We start from the raw sequence: 16,307 nt of genomic DNA, 5'->3' as shown, positions 1-16,307 counted from the left end.
TACATTACAAACTTCAAGAAAATAAGTGAAATAAAAGGAGAGCCGGAGACTTATTTCACAATACCGAGCAGGAACTTGGCCACCATTTTCAGCTGCCTGGGATCCTCATTGTTCAAGAGGCGGTTCAATTTGGAATATGGAGGGCATAAGTAAGTCGGTGTTGAAAAACAAACAAACTAGGTCTGAGATCTATGAATTTTGGGCAGACTAATAGAACATGCTCCAATGATTCCTCAGAGGTTGAGCAATATGGACATGTACACTTTTTCTTTGAGTATGCCGTGAATCTCTCACACATTGTCCCAATCCCTAGCATTTTGCATTCCATGGTCCACCCACGCCATCTGCCTTTCTCAACATTTATCAGTGGATTCCATGTTGTTTAGATGTGTTTAAAATTGGATCTGTCTCTCCTGACCGCGAGACTTTTTAAAAACCAACCTTGCTTTCTTTCCCTAGATTCCCCAGATTGAAGCAAAAGCAAAGGAGAGTGCGGTTGATTCTTACTCTGGAAACACAAACTTCTTCAAGGGATGTTCCTCAAAGTGTAACGTGTGAAACGTGTAAACGATCTGAGAAGAAACCCCACCGATAAAGAGGTCACCTGGCTGATACCACTCGTGCGGCACAGATAGAGGAACAAACCGTGGACACTTCATACCGCTTCTTCTCCCTGCTACAAGAAGCAGCAGGAGCTGCAAGCCCGCTAGCTTCACCATTCTGAAAAAGCTTCTCTCTGACACAAAATGTGAGAGACCCGTTTGACAGTGTCCTGCCCTGTCCCTTCTCTCATTTCTCAGTGACGGGGGGCATTTAATACCCAACTTCCAGATTTATTTTTTATTGCTTTCTGGAACCTCCCGAAAAGCCACTGGAGTGTTGGTCTGGTGAACTAATTATAGTGGTGTAGATAATTTCAGGGGAAGATGATTACCCCGTGGAAGTTGGGAGCTTTAGTGGTTGGTACTAAACTTTTATTGTCCTCCTGACCTTCAGTCTCTTCATTCCTGGTGGGATGAAATGGATCTTTGAGCCAGTACTGTTAGCCATTATGAGCAAACACAAGCATCAGGGCCTTCTAGAGCTACCAAGCTCCTGGTGGGAGCTGGAAGTCTCCTAGAATTGCAACTGATATTAGGGGTGGGCAAAATAAAACTGGGTAAAAATTCAGAGTTATTGTGGTCAAATTTTTTTCACTAAAATAAAATTAGTATCGGTAAATGGTTTCCCCCCCCCCTGCTTTTTTCCCCAAAAGGCAAAAATATTTTGCTCTATTATAACTTAAGGGGGTACACACTTAGGTAGCACATATACTAAAAATACTAACTTAAGGGGGACATTTTTGGACCTCTGGGGGGGGGGGGTTCAAGGACAATTTCAACAGGAAGGAAGAAACCATGAAAATGAACAGAATTTGGCTGCCAGTTTTGAAAAACTCTAGAATCAAGACAGTGACTAATCAGCTCCACGCAAACACAGGACAACTATAGACAACAGCAATCAAAGGGAACAAAGACCAGGATACTTCTATTCAGATGCATTCACCTATTGACCTTGCCATCTTCATTGTTACTCACATGCTACAGACTTCTTTTAGACTCAATGATGCTGTGGCTTTCCTTCTTATTCAGAGGGTTCACCTTTTGACCCTACAGTATATATATTTCACTGTTTCTTTTCCATTCCTACTACTAGATTCCTTCTGAAGATGCTGTTCACAGATGCAGGCGAAACATCAGGAGATAATGCTGATAGAACACGGCCATACAGCCCAGAAACCAGACAGCACCCCAACACCTAAAGAAGTCAGCCCTGCCTTCAGCTCTGCTTCGAATAGCCTCTTTATAATTTGCATTGCTGGAGGAAGGAATCATGCAAATCCCTTCCGGAGGCTCCAGGGGTAGGAATCACTCTCCTTCAAAAGGACACCTATGACAATTATGAACCTCACCAACTTCCCAGTTTTCTTTCCTGACCAGCCAGGAGATTTCGTGAATAAAATGAAATTAATTCTATGCTTCATATGTTTCTTGGTCACCATTCTGAAAGGTAAGCAAATATTCTAGAGATAATTCAAACACATTCCTTGGGCTGAATCCTTTGTTACATGATGCTCCAAATTGATTGCAATGATCTCTTTTCTCCAGAAGCCTTCTCAGATACTCAGCTAATTTCATCTGGACCAGGGACAGTGAGACCCGGAGAGAATCTCAGCCTGCTTTGTAAAGTGACAGGGACATCAATCTCTAGTTCTACCTATCTTTGGAGCTGGGTCCGCCAGCCTCCTGGGAAGGGTCTGGAATGGGTTGCAAGGACATTCCCCCATGATGGCAGGACGTGGTACAACCCTTCTCTTCGAAGTCGCACGACCATTTCTGCAGACACCTCCAAGAACGAGTTCTCTCTCCGGCTGAACGCCCTCACAGCTGCCGACTCCGCTGCATATTTTTGTGCCCGAGAAACAGCACCGTGAGGCAAAGTCTATTATGGCTGAATCAAAAAGGAGGAACATGGATGTCTCATTCCAGCCAGTCTTTGAAGAATTAAGTTTATTTATGGTCCTCCTTTCTCACTTAGGCCCTTTCCGCATGGGCGGTTTATGGGGCCCTGGGGACGGCAAAAACGCTGTCCCCAGGGAGCCATTTGCATAGGGGGCACAGCTGCTGCGCAGCTGTGCCGCCCTCGGCCACTCCGACTGGATTGCTAAGCTTCAGCAGTTTCCTAACCTCGCTTGGCATGCTGGTGTTGTTGGGAAACGCTGGCTTGGAGCTGCTGCCGTAGCGTAACGGGTAGCGGCTTCCCGGCGCCTTCCCTCCCTGGACTGGTGGACTCACCTGCCCCGCGGCTCCTCCTCGGGCGTAGTTTTGAGTCCTGTGGACATGTTCTCTTTGGCCCTGCAACCCTGGAGCGGTCATGCAGGGCAGGGGGGCATGTCCCCTGGCCTTGGCGACATGCCGGAGGGCCGCAGGACAGGTGAGTCACTCTGAAGACGTGGATTGCGCCGACCCGACCCCTTCCGCCTCCATGCGGAAACAGCCTTAGACTCAAAGCAGATTACATGGAGTGAGCCAATGCAGTTGACAGAATGGGACATTTAATAAACAGTGTAAAAGGATTAAGACTGTCGGACCAACCAGAACTGAACTGAACTGAACCAGAACTGAAGCAAAGTCGAAATCCTTGTTAACAGCAAGCTTTATACAGTAGTCTAGACCATAGCCCCTAATCATTTCCTAGTGACTTTGTAAATCATTTAGTACACTGCAGTAATGTGATTCCTTCATTAATGCACTAGCCATCTCAAATCTCCTTCTTTTTGTAGGTTTCAAAGGGGCAGCGATATAAAAAATACCCAACCCGCTGCTTGGGTGGAGGAATATGAGATGGATATTCAAGCATGTCTGATTGTGGTTTCGACTGAAAACCAGATTGTTTCCTCACAACTTGTCTCTTGAGAATTTGTCTCCCCGAGAAACTTTCCCAGAATTCTTTGGCAAAAAACAACCAATTAAGAACGAATGCATAAATCAAAGAGTTTTATTTCTCCGGTTGCCATCCTCTGTGCGGCCTCTGGACAGGCCTCGGAAAAACAGAAGCAAACCTGACAGAATCAAAACACCACAGGGCGATAGGGTGACAGCCCTCAAAGAACGCTGTACCTGAAGGAAAGTTAAAGACAACAAAATATACACAAGCAGACATTACAATTGTACCTATAATAATAACAGTAATACATTTTATAACGGATCATATTAAATGGATCTGCATTTATAATCTTGTCAAAGCAAGAAAAAAATGACATTAGGTAGTATACCAAATAGGAACAACCTTAATTATTCACCATTAAGCAATCTAGTTATTTCTTGTTTCATTCTCATTGATTATATTTTAAAAAGAAATTGTTAGATGGATACATGCTCTTTTTGTACACGCAAAAGAGAGCCATGTTAGGATAGTACAAGGAATTTTTGCTCTGGTCAGGATACAATGTATGGCTACCATTTTGCTTGTGAGGGACTACCTGATGGGTACCCATTTACTTATTCGTCAAAACCCTCCACAACAAGACACTCCATAAAACAGTCCTACCACTGTCATGGGCGTATCTTATGTTAAAATTATATATACTTGAAAACTGTCTTCCTGCCACATTCTTTAATTACATAATTCCTGCCCTGTTGATTGTCACAAGATAAAAAGCAAGGATATTTCCACATTATCTACCCCATGAAACCAGAAGGACTTTTATGCAGAGCCATATGTAAATTTAAGGGTTGCTTCCTGTTTAAATGTACAGCATATCATTACCAGTCACACAAAAAGGGCCAAAACAGCATACTAGATAACGTCTAGTCCATTATTTTTTTCTCAAAGAAGCCAAGCAAAATGTAGCTCCCATTTCTTTTCTTTTTGGCAACATTCAGAGGTAATTTTTCTTCCGCCCAACAGAGGCCCCCTTCCGCACACGCACAATAATGCGTTTTCAAACCACTTTCACAACTGTGTGCAAGTGGATTTGGCCATTCTGCACAGCTTCAAAGAGCACTGAAAGCAGTTTGAAAGTGCATCATTCTGCATGTGCGGAATGAGCCAGAGAATGTAGTTACGCTCAAGACAAAAAAATCTGAGTCGTATCTCTTTGAATTGTCTTTTTTTTCTAGGTGTCTTCTCAGAGGTCCAACTGGTGGAGTCTGGAGGAGATATCAGAAGGCCTGGAGAATCTCTCTTCCTCACTTGTAAAGCGTCTGGGTTCACCTTTGATAGCTATGACATGATCTGGGTGAGGCAGGCTCCTGGGAAGGGTCTGGAGTGGCTGGCTTACATAAGCAATCTAGCAGTGACCCTGACTTATGCTGACTCAGTGAGAGGACGCTTCACCATCTCCAGGAGCAACCCTTCCAACACGTTGCATCTGCAAATGAACAGCCTGGAGCCTGGGGACACTGCTTTGTATTACTGTGCCAGGAGGACACAGTGGGAAGAAGTCAGTCTAAAACAAGGCAAAAACCCTCCTCTGCCTCTGGCAGCTCTCCAGAACTGACTAAGCCGCAATAGGTTTAATGAGGAAGTAAACACAGGCCGATTCCGCACAACGCAAATAAAATGTTTCCACTTCAGCTCCTGGAACTGCCCCTCCCAGCCATTTAGAAAACCATTCAACCTCCTCCAAGAACCTAGCAAAAGTGGTTGCCTACACTTAATCGATTGATTTCGAATACCTTTAATGGCATATAAATAGTTTAAGATTAACTTAGGCTCATTCCGCACACGCAAAATAATGCACTTTCAAGCTGCTTTCACAACTGTTTTTGCCATTCCGCACAGCTTCAAAGAGCCCTGAAAGCAGCTTGAAAGTGCATTATTCTGCGTGTGCGGAATGAGCCTTAGCAAGATAATAACAGCCTTTACAACTTTACAACTTCTGACGAGTTAAACACCATTTCTAAAAATGAGCCACCGCCTCCAACAGCTCCGGAAGTTATGGTTGTCAAGATATATAAATCCTGTTTATCTGTACGCCTTCACTACCTATGCAGGAAGGGGATTTTGCGTGCTTTTTCCTACCTATCTCATATAATAATTCAACAGAGGCATGAGATATCGTTTGACAGAACCCATGCCATTAACGCAGAATTTTCGGCTTTATGTGGGATTCCTGTGGCTGGCCTGCTAAAGGAAGAAGGCAGGGCATTACACTCATAGCTAAGGCGGGATTGCTCTATGCCACCGGGCCTCAACCAGGAGATAAAGGTACTGGGCTACAATTAATGTATCCACAGGTATTCCCAGAGAGATCGGGGAACAGGTTTTATTAGCTTCCTCTAGCATCTGTTGAAACTCTCTGTCAAAAAGTCTTACACTTAATCCATAGCGGTTTCATGCGCCACACTCCGGTAGTTTAACTGCTCCTTGAAGAAATATCAGCAGCCGTTAAATAGATATTAATATTCTTTTGCCTGTGCCTTGACCACAATTAGGGGATTTGTAAAGGAATGAATTCAGTAATTCTGCTTTGCATTAGACATTAGACACATAGGCCCCTTCCGCACACGCAAAATAATGCGTTTTCAGACCACTTTCACAACTGTTTGCAAGTGGATTTTGCTATTCCGCACAGCTTCAAAGAGCACTGAAAGCAGTTTGAGAGTGCATTATTCTGCATGCGCGGAATGAGCCATACATAAAAGTAAGGGCTTTGGATGTGACAGCTTTTTCCATGATCAAGGGACAAACGGCTCCTGCCAAATTCTCTCTTCCATGCAATCCAGACTTCTTCTGCAAATTCGATCAGAGCTGAACCATCCTGTCTCTAAGGCTGATTCCGCATGGGCCAAAAACAGCGGTGTGAAAACGGTATGAAAACAGTATAAACCCTTTTACACCATTTTAAACCCTTTTACACCATTTTCACACAGTTTTCACACTGCTGTTTTGGGCCCATGCGGAATCAGCCTAAGTGCTACCCCAACTGAAAATCCCTTTGGAGGAGACACCTTTTTGTCTCAGCAAGTAAAATGCTGCAAGATATCCTCCCTGCAAAATAGCATCACACTATAAAATCTGGTCTAACTGTGTACATGAGCTTTTAAAAAAGACATCCATGCAGCCTTTGAAACTGAACCGCTGCCTCAACAACATGGTCTTTTTAAAGCGAATGTATGATCCATATGCAAATCCTAGATGTATGTTGCCTCATCAAGAGGGTTTTTTAGAGCTGATTCCCCGAATGGGGTGTTATTATCCATGCTTCTCAGCCAAAAGAAGCCATGTCTTCCTGGCCATGCCTTCTTTTCTGGGCAGCTATGTTAGCAGGTAAGATAGATTTGCGATAAATAACAGGGAAAAAAACCTTAGGGTTGAACAATTGTCACTGTAGGCTGAAATGATAACGGATTCTCACCTGCTCTTTGTGTTTGTTTGCAGGTGTCCAATCCCAAATCAGGTTTGACCAATCTGGTCCTGAACTTAGAAGGATTGGAGAACAGGTGACACTCACCTGTAAGGCATCTGGGTATACATTTACAAGCTATGCTATGAACTGGATTAGACAGAAACCGGGGAAAGGACTAGAGTGGGTTGGCGATATTACGACAGATAACTTTGCCACAAGCTATGCGAAGGCTCTTGAAGGTCGAGCCGTCATTACCGTGGACATCTCTGTCAGCACCACGAACCTGCAGATGGCGAACCTAAAAGCTGAAGACACAGCTGTTTATTACTGTGCAAGATACACAGCATGGAAACCTACATCCGAAGGCCTGCCAAAACCCCAGAGGAAAAGAGGAACCTCTGCTAGAGAAACAGAGTATGAATTCTAGTCCCAGAAATGCTGAATTCTCACTTGCGTCCCTCCCCTTGAGGAATGGCCTACCTGAAGACAGCAGGAAGCATCCAAAGCTTCTGTCATGAAACAGCATATGCAAAACAAATAATGTTCGTGGGGTGGGGGCTGTGTGAGGTTTCATGAGGCCCTGGGTATGGGGTGCCCCCATCCATTCATGCCTTTCATCTAGCCCACTCACATCCCTGTCTATCAGGCCGTTTCCGCATGGCCCCCCAGGCGCCCCCACGCCGGCAAGAATTCTGCCGGCGTGGGGGCGGAGGCCGTTCGCACACAAGCGTGCGGGCGGCCTCAGGAGAGGCTGGCGGACGACAGGCGGCTCCGCATCGAGCCGCCTCTGCCCCCTTCCCTTTCCCACTCACCTTGTCCTCGTTGTCGGCCTGCTGGCCTCCGAAGCCCCGCCCACGCTGCCCTCCGACCTCCAGGGGTCGGAGGACAGCGAGGGTGGGGGGGGGGGTGGGGGGGGGGGGGAATGGGGGGGGGGGCGGGGGGGGGGGGGGTGGGGGGTGGGGGGGGGGGGAGGGGGGGGGGCGAGGGGGGGAGGGCGGGGGGGGGGGGGCAAAGGGGGGGGGGGGGGGTGGCGGGGGGGAAGGGGGGGGGGAGGGGGGGGTGGGGGGGGGGGGGGGTGGGGGGGGGGGGGAGGGGGGGGAAGGGGGGGGGGGGGTGGGGGGGGGGGGGGAGGGGGGGGGGGGGGGGGGGAAAGGGGTGTGGAGGGGGGGAGGGGTGGGGGGGGGAGTGGGGGGGGGGGGGGGGGTGGGGGGGGGGTTGGGGCTTTGGGAGAAGGGGGTGGGGGGGGGGGGGGGGGGGGGGGGGGGGCAAGGGTGGGGGGGGGGGGGGGTGGGGGGGGGGGGGGGTGGGGGGGGGGGGGGGTGGGGGGGGGGGGGGGTGGGGGGGGGGGGGGGTGGGGGGGGGGGGGGGTGGGGGGGGGGGGGGGTGGGGGGGGGGGGGGGTGGGGGGGGGGGGGGGTGGGGGGGGGGGGGGGTGGGGGGGGGGGGGGGTGGGGGGGGGGGGGGGTGGGGGGGGGGGGGGGTGGGGGGGGGGGGGGGTGGGGGGGGGGGGGGGTGGGGGGGGGGGGGGGTGGGGGGGGGGGGGGGTGGGGGGGGGGGGGGGTGGGGGGGGGGGGGGGTGGGGGGGGGGGGGGGTGGGGGGGGGGGGGGGTGGGGGGGGGGGGGGGTGGGGGGGGGGGGGGGTGGGGGGGGGGGGGGGTGGGGGGGGGGGGGGGTGGGGGGGGGGGGGGGTGGGGGGGGGGGGGGGTGGGGGGGGGGGGGGGTGGGGGGGGGGGGGGGTGGGGGGGGGGGGGGGTGGGGGGGGGGGGGGGTGGGGGGGGGGGGGGGTGGGGGGGGGGGGGGGTGGGGGGGGGGGGGGGTGGGGGGGGGGGGGGGTGGGGGGGGGGGGGGGTGGGGGGGGGGGGGGGTGGGGGGGGGGGGGGGTGGGGGGGGGGGGGGGTGGGGGGGGGGGGGGGTGGGGGGGGGGGGGGGTGGGGGGGGGGGGGGGTGGGGGGGGGGGGGGGTGGGGGGGGGGGGGGGTGGGGGGGGGGGGGGGTGGGGGGGGGGGGGGGTGGGGGGGGGGGGGGGTGGGGGGGGGGGGGGGTGGGGGGGGGGGGGGGTGGGGGGGGGGGGGGGTGGGGGGGGGGGGGGGTGGGGGGGGGGGGGGGTGGGGGGGGGGGGGGGTGGGGGGGGGGGGGGGTGGGGGGGGGGGGGGGTGGGGGGGGGGGGGGGTGGGGGGGGGGGGGGGTGGGGGGGGGGGGGGGTGGGGGGGGGGGGGGGTGGGGGGGGGGGGGGGTGGGGGGGGGGGGGGGTGGGGGGGGGGGGGGGTGGGGGGGGGGGGGGGTGGGGGGGGGGGGGGGTGGGGGGGGGGGGGGGTGGGGGGGGGGGGGGGTGGGGGGGGGGGGGGGTGGGGGGGGGGGGGGGTGGGGGGGGGGGGGGGTGGGGGGGGGGGGGGGTGGGGGGGGGGGGGGGTGGGGGGGGGGGGGGGTGGGGGGGGGGGGGGGTGGGGGGGGGGGGGGGTGGGGGGGGGGGGGGGTGGGGGGGGGGGGGGGTGGGGGGGGGGGGGGGTGGGGGGGGGGGGGGGTGGGGGGGGGGGGGGGTGGGGGGGGGGGGGGGTGGGGGGGGGGGGGGGTGGGGGGGGGGGGGGGTGGGGGGGGGGGGGGGTGGGGGGGGGGGGGGGTGGGGGGGGGGGGGGGTGGGGGGGGGGGGGGGTGGGGGGGGGGGGGGGTGGGGGGGGGGGGGGGTGGGGGGGGGGGGGGGTGGGGGGGGGGGGGGGTGGGGGGGGGGGGGGGTGGGGGGGGGGGGGGGTGGGGGGGGGGGGGGGTGGGGGGGGGGGGGGGTGGGGGGGGGGGGGGGTGGGGGGGGGGGGGGGTGGGGGGGGGGGGGGGTGGGGGGGGGGGGGGGTGGGGGGGGGGGGGGGTGGGGGGGGGGGGGGGTGGGGGGGGGGGGGGGTGGGGGGGGGGGGGGGTGGGGGGGGGGGGGGGTGGGGGGGGGGGGGGGTGGGGGGGGGGGGGGGTGGGGGGGGGGGGGGGTGGGGGGGGGGGGGGGTGGGGGGGGGGGGGGGTGGGGGGGGGGGGGGGTGGGGGGGGGGGGGGGTGGGGGGGGGGGGGGGTGGGGGGGGGGGGGGGTGGGGGGGGGGGGGGGTGGGGGGGGGGGGGGGTGGGGGGGGGGGGGGGTGGGGGGGGGGGGGGGTGGGGGGGGGGGGGGGTGGGGGGGGGGGGGGGTGGGGGGGGGGGGGGGTGGGGGGGGGGGGGGGTGGGGGGGGGGGGGGGTGGGGGGGGGGGGGGGTGGGGGGGGGGGGGGGTGGGGGGGGGGGGGGGTGGGGGGGGGGGGGGGTGGGGGGGGGGGGGGGTGGGGGGGGGGGGGGGTGGGGGGGGGGGGGGGTGGGGGGGGGGGGGGGTGGGGGGGGGGGGGGGTGGGGGGGGGGGGGGGTGGGGGGGGGGGGGGGTGGGGGGGGGGGGGGGTGGGGGGGGGGGGGGGTGGGGGGGGGGGGGGGTGGGGGGGGGGGGGGGTGGGGGGGGGGGGGGGTGGGGGGGGGGGGGGGTGGGGGGGGGGGGGGGTGGGGGGGGGGGGGGGTGGGGGGGGGGGGGGGTGGGGGGGGGGGGGGGTGGGGGGGGGGGGGGGTGGGGGGGGGGGGGGGTGGGGGGGGGGGGGGGTGGGGGGGGGGGGGGGTGGGGGGGGGGGGGGGTGGGGGGGGGGGGGGGTGGGGGGGGGGGGGGGTGGGGGGGGGGGGGGGTGGGGGGGGGGGGGGGTGGGGGGGGGGGGGGGTGGGGGGGGGGGGGGGTGGGGGGGGGGGGGGGTGGGGGGGGGGGGGGGTGGGGGGGGGGGGGGGTGGGGGGGGGGGGGGGTGGGGGGGGGGGGGGGTGGGGGGGGGGGGGGGTGGGGGGGGGGGGGGGTGGGGGGGGGGGGGGGTGGGGGGGGGGGGGGGTGGGGGGGGGGGGGGGTGGGGGGGGGGGGGGGTGGGGGGGGGGGGGGGTGGGGGGGGGGGGGGGTGGGGGGGGGGGGGGGTGGGGGGGGGGGGGGGTGGGGGGGGGGGGGGGTGGGGGGGGGGGGGGGTGGGGGGGGGGGGGGGTGGGGGGGGGGGGGGGTGGGGGGGGGGGGGGGTGGGGGGGGGGGGGGGTGGGGGGGGGGGGGGGTGGGGGGGGGGGGGGGTGGGGGGGGGGGGGGGTGGGGGGGGGGGGGGGTGGGGGGGGGGGGGGGTGGGGGGGGGGGGGGGTGGGGGGGGGGGGGGGTGGGGGGGGGGGGGGGTGGGGGGGGGGGGGGGTGGGGGGGGGGGGGGGTGGGGGGGGGGGGGGGTGGGGGGGGGGGGGGGTGGGGGGGGGGGGGGGTGGGGGGGGGGGGGGGTGGGGGGGGGGGGGGGTGGGGGGGGGGGGGGGTGGGGGGGGGGGGGGGTGGGGGGGGGGGGGGGTGGGGGGGGGGGGGGGTGGGGGGGGGGGGGGGTGGGGGGGGGGGGGGGTGGGGGGGGGGGGGGGTGGGGGGGGGGGGGGGTGGGGGGGGGGGGGGGTGGGGGGGGGGGGGGGTGGGGGGGGGGGGGGGTGGGGGGGGGGGGGGGTGGGGGGGGGGGGGGGTGGGGGGGGGGGGGGGTGGGGGGGGGGGGGGGTGGGGGGGGGGGGGGGTGGGGGGGGGGGGGGGTGGGGGGGGGGGGGGGTGGGGGGGGGGGGGGGTGGGGGGGGGGGGGGGTGGGGGGGGGGGGGGGTGGGGGGGGGGGGGGGTGGGGGGGGGGGGGGGTGGGGGGGGGGGGGGGTGGGGGGGGGGGGGGGTGGGGGGGGGGGGGGGTGGGGGGGGGGGGGGGTGGGGGGGGGGGGGGGTGGGGGGGGGGGGGGGTGGGGGGGGGGGGGGGTGGGGGGGGGGGGGGGTGGGGGGGGGGGGGGGTGGGGGGGGGGGGGGGTGGGGGGGGGGGGGGGTGGGGGGGGGGGGGGGTGGGGGGGGGGGGGGGTGGGGGGGGGGGGGGGTGGGGGGGGGGGGGGGTGGGGGGGGGGGGGGGTGGGGGGGGGGGGGGGTGGGGGGGGGGGGGGGTGGGGGGGGGGGGGGGTGGGGGGGGGGGGGGGTGGGGGGGGGGGGGGGTGGGGGGGGGGGGGGGTGGGGGGGGGGGGGGGTGGGGGGGGGGGGGGGTGGGGGGGGGGGGGGGTGGGGGGGGGGGGGGGTGGGGGGGGGGGGGGGTGGGGGGGGGGGGGGGTGGGGGGGGGGGGGGGTGGGGGGGGGGGGGGGTGGGGGGGGGGGGGGGTGGGGGGGGGGGGGGGTGGGGGGGGGGGGGGGTGGGGGGGGGGGGGGGTGGGGGGGGGGGGGGGTGGGGGGGGGGGGGGGTGGGGGGGGGGGGGGGTGGGGGGGGGGGGGGGTGGGGGGGGGGGGGGGTGGGGGGGGGGGGGGGTGGGGGGGGGGGGGGGTGGGGGGGGGGGGGGGTGGGGGGGGGGGGGGGTGGGGGGGGGGGGGGGTGGGGGGGGGGGGGGGTGGGGGGGGGGGGGGGTGGGGGGGGGGGGGGGTGGGGGGGGGGGGGGGTGGGGGGGGGGGGGGGTGGGGGGGGGGGGGGGTGGGGGGGGGGGGGGGTGGGGGGGGGGGGGGGTGGGGGGGGGGGGGGGTGGGGGGGGGGGGGGGTGGGGGGGGGGGGGGGTGGGGGGGGGGGGGGGTGGGGGGGGGGGGGGGTGGGGGGGGGGGGGGGTGGGGGGGGGGGGGGGTGGGGGGGGGGGGGGGTGGGGGGGGGGGGGGGTGGGGGGGGGGGGGGGTGGGGGGGGGGGGGGGTGGGGGGGGGGGGGGGTGGGGGGGGGGGGGGGTGGGGGGGGGGGGGGGTGGGGGGGGGGGGGGGTGGGGGGGGGGGGGGGTGGGGGGGGGGGGGGGTGGGGGGGGGGGGGGGTGGGGGGGGGGGGGGGTGGGGGGGGGGGGGGGTGGGGGGGGGGGGGGGTGGGGGGGGGGGGGGGTGGGGGGGGGGGGGGGTGGGGGGGGGGGGGGGTGGGGGGGGGGGGGGGTGGGGGGGGGGGGGGGTGGGGGGGGGGGGGGGTGGGGGGGGGGGGGGGTGGGGGGGGGGGGGGGTGGGGGGGGGGGGGGGTGGGGGGGGGGGGGGGTGGGGGGGGGGGGGGGTGGGGGGGGGGGGGGGTGGGGGGGGGGGGGGGTGGGGGGGGGGGGGGGTGGGGGGGGGGGGGGGTGGGGGGGGGGGGGGGTGGGGGGGGGGGGGGGTGGGGGGGGGGGGGGGTGGGGGGGGGGGGGGGTGGGGGGGGGGGGGGGTGGGGGGGGGGGGGGGTGGGGGGGGGGGGGGGTGGGGGGGGGGGGGGGTGGGGGGGGGGGGGGGTGGGGGGGGGGGGGGGTGGGGGGGGGGGGGGGTGGGGGGGGGGGGGGGTGGGGGGGGGGGGGGGTGGGGGGGGGGGGGGGTGGGGGGGGGGGGGGGTGGGGGGGGGGGGGGGTGGGGGGGGGGGGGGGTGGGGGGGGGGGGGGGTGGGGGGGGGGGGGGGTGGGGGGGGGGGGGGGTGGGGGGGGGGGGGGGTGGGGGGGGGGGGGGGTGGGGGGGGGGGGGGGTGGGGGGGGGGGGGGGTGGGGGGGGGGGGGGGTGGGGGGGGGGGGGGGTGGGGGGGGGGGGGGGTGGGGGGGGGGGGGGGTGGGGGGGGGGGGGGGTGGGGGGGGGGGGGGGTGGGGGGGGGGGGGGGTGGGGGGGGGGGGGGGTGGGGGGGGGGGGGGGTGGGGGGGGGGGGGGGTGGGGGGGGGGGGGGGTGGGGGGGGGGGGGGGTGGGGGGGGGGGGGGGTGGGGGGGGGGGGGGGTGGGGGGGGGGGGGGGTGGGGGGGGGGGGGGGTGGGGGGGGGGGGGGGTGGGGGGGGGGGGGGGTGGGGGGGGGGGGGGGTGGGGGGGGGGGGGGGTGGGGGGGGGGGGGGGTGGGGGGGGGGGGGGGTGGGGGGGGGGGGGGGTGGGGGGGGGGGGGGGTGGGGGGGGGGGGGGGTGGGGGGGGGGGGGGGTGGGGGGGGGGGGGGGTGGGGGGGGGGGGGGGTGGGGGGGGGGGGGGGTGGGGGGGGGGGGGGGTGGGGGGGGGGGGGGGTGGGGGGGGGGGGGGGTGGGGGGGGGGGGGGGTGGGGGGGGGGGGGGGTGGGGGGGGGGGGGGGTGGGGGGGGGGGGGGGTGGGGGGGGGGGGGGGTGGGGGGGGGGGGGGGTGGGGGGGGGGGGGGGTGGGGGGGGGGGGGGGTGGGGGGGGGGGGGGGTGGGGGGGGGGGGGGGTGGGGGGGGGGGGGGGTGGGGGGGGGGGGGGGTGGGGGGGGGGGGGGGTGGGGGGGGGGGGGGGTGGGGGGGGGGGGGGGTGGGGGGGGGGGGGGGTGGGGGGGGGGGGGGGTGGGGGGGGGGGGGGGTGGGGGGGGGGGGGGGTGGGGGGGGGGGGGGGTGGGGGGGGGGGGGGGTGGGGGGGGGGGGGGGTGGGGGGGGGGGGGGGTGGGGGGGGGGGGGGGTGGGGGGGGGGGGGGGTGGGGGGGGGGGGGGGTGGGGGGGGGGGGGGGTGGGGGGGGGGGGGGGTGGGGGGGGGGGGGGGTGGGGGGGGGGGGGGGTGGGGGGGGGGGGGGGTGGGGGGGGGGGGGGGTGGGGGGGGGGGGGGGTGGGGGGGGGGGGGGGTGGGGGGGGGGGGGGGTGGGGGGGGGGGGGGGTGGGGGGGGGGGGGGGTGGGGGGGGGGGGGGGTGGGGGGGGGGGGGGGTGGGGGGGGGGGGGGGTGGGGGGGGGGGGGGGTGGGGGGGGGGGGGGGTGGGGGGGGGGGGGGGTGGGGGGGGGGGGGGGTGGGGGGGGGGGGGGGTGGGGGGGGGGGGGGGTGGGGGGGGGGGGGGGTGGGGGGGGGGGGGGGTGGGGGGGGGGGGGGGTGGGGGGGGGGGGGGGTGGGGGGGGGGGGGGGTGGGGGGGGGGGGGGGTGGGGGGGGGGGGGGGTGGGGGGGGGGGGGGGTGGGGGGGGGGGGGGGTGGGGGGGGGGGGGGGTGGGGGGGGGGGGGGGTGGGGGGGGGGGGGGGTGGGGGGGGGGGGGGGTGGGGGGGGGGGGGGGTGGGGGGGGGGGGGGGTGGGGGGGGGGGGGGGTGGGGGGGGGGGGGGGTGGGGGGGGGGGGGGGTGGGGGGGGGGGGGGGTGGGGGGGGGGGGGGGTGGGGGGGGGGGGGGGTGGGGGGGGGGGGGGGTGGGGGGGGGGGGGGGTGGGGGGGGGGGGGGGTGGGGGGGGGGGGGGGTGGGGGGGGGGGGGGGTGGGGGGGGGGGGGGGTGGGGGGGGGGGGGGGTGGGGGGGGGGGGGGGTGGGGGGGGGGGGGGGTGGGGGGGGGGGGGGGTGGGGGGGGGGGGGGGTGGGGGGGGGGGGGGGTGGGGGGGGGGGGGGGTGGGGGGGGGGGGGGGTGGGGGGGGGGGGGGGTGGGGGGGGGGGGGGGTGGGGGGGGGGGGGGGTGGGGGGGGGGGGGGGTGGGGGGGGGGGGGGGTGGGGGGGGGGGGGGGTGGGGGGGGGGGGGGGTGGGGGGGGGGGGGGGTGGGGGGGGGGGGGGGTGGGGGGGGGGGGGGGTGGGGGGGGGGGGGGGTGGGGGGGGGGGGGGGTGGGGGGGGGGGGGGGTGGGGGGGGGGGGGGGTGGGGGGGGGGGGGGGTGGGGGGGGGGGGGGGTGGGGGGGGGGGGGGGTGGGGGGGGGGGGGGGTGGGGGGGGGGGGGGGTGGGGGGGGGGGGGGGTGGGGGGGGGGGGGGGTGGGGGGGGGGGGGGGTGGGGGGGGGGGGGGGTGGGGGGGGGGGGGGGTGGGGGGGGGGGGGGGTGGGGGGGGGGGGGGGTGGGGGGGGGGGGGGGTGGGGGGGGGGGGGGGTGGGGGGGGGGGGGGGTGGGGGGGGGGGGGGGTGGGGGGGGGGGGGGGTGGGGGGGGGGGGGGGTGGGGGGGGGGGGGGGTGGGGGGGGGGGGGGGTGGGGGGGGGGGGGGGTGGGGGGGGGGGGGGGTGGGGGGGGGGGGGGGTGGGGGGGGGGGGGGGTGGGGGGGGGGGGGGGTGGGGGGGGGGGGGGGTGGGGGGGGGGGGGGGTGGGGGGGGGGGGGGGTGGGGGGGGGGGGGGGTGGGGGGGGGGGGGGGTGGGGGGGGGGGGGGGTGGGGGGGGGGGGGGGTGGGGGGGGGGGGGGGTGGGGGGGGGGGGGGGTGGGGGGGGGGGGGGGTGGGGGGGGGGGGGGGTGGGGGGGGGGGGGGGTGGGGGGGGGGGGGGGTGGGGGGGGGGGGGGGTGGGGGGGGGGGGGGGTGGGGGGGGGGGGGGGTGGGGGGGGGGGGGGGTGGGGGGGGGGGGGGGTGGGGGGGGGGGGGGGTGGGGGGGGGGGGGGGTGGGGGGGGGGGGGGGTGGGGGGGGGGGGGGGTGGGGGGGGGGGGGGGTGGGGGGGGGGGGGGGTGGGGGGGGGGGGGGGTGGGGGGGGGGGGGGGTGGGGGGGGGGGGGGGTGGGGGGGGGGGGGGGTGGGGGGGGGGGGGGGTGGGGGGGGGGGGGGGTGGGGGGGGGGGGGGGTGGGGGGGGGGGGGGGTGGGGGGGGGGGGGG

General features: G+C 70.4%; 2 gene segments (V, D, J or C); both read left to right on the top strand.

Moving 5' to 3' along the window:
- The first annotated feature begins 2,000 nt into the window (after positions 1-2,000).
- Positions 2,001-5,041, top strand: LOC125444249. The segment is given in 2 exon segments: positions 2,001-2,049; positions 4,662-5,041. Coding segments are annotated over 2 exon segments (429 nt in total).
- A 1,701-nt stretch (positions 5,042-6,742) lies between these two features.
- On the top strand, positions 6,743-7,319 carry LOC125444248. The segment is given in 2 exon segments: positions 6,743-6,813; positions 6,925-7,319. Coding segments are annotated over 2 exon segments (441 nt in total).
- Positions 7,320-16,307: the final 8,988 nt, after the last annotated feature.

The sequence above is a fragment of the Sphaerodactylus townsendi genome, linkage group LG15 (genome assembly GCF_021028975.2).
Source record: "Sphaerodactylus townsendi isolate TG3544 linkage group LG15, MPM_Stown_v2.3, whole genome shotgun sequence".
Classification (NCBI taxonomy): domain Eukaryota; kingdom Metazoa; phylum Chordata; class Lepidosauria; order Squamata; family Sphaerodactylidae; genus Sphaerodactylus; species Sphaerodactylus townsendi.
The sequence above is the reverse complement of the archived record's forward strand: the minus strand, read 5'-3'. Positions and strand labels throughout refer to the sequence as shown.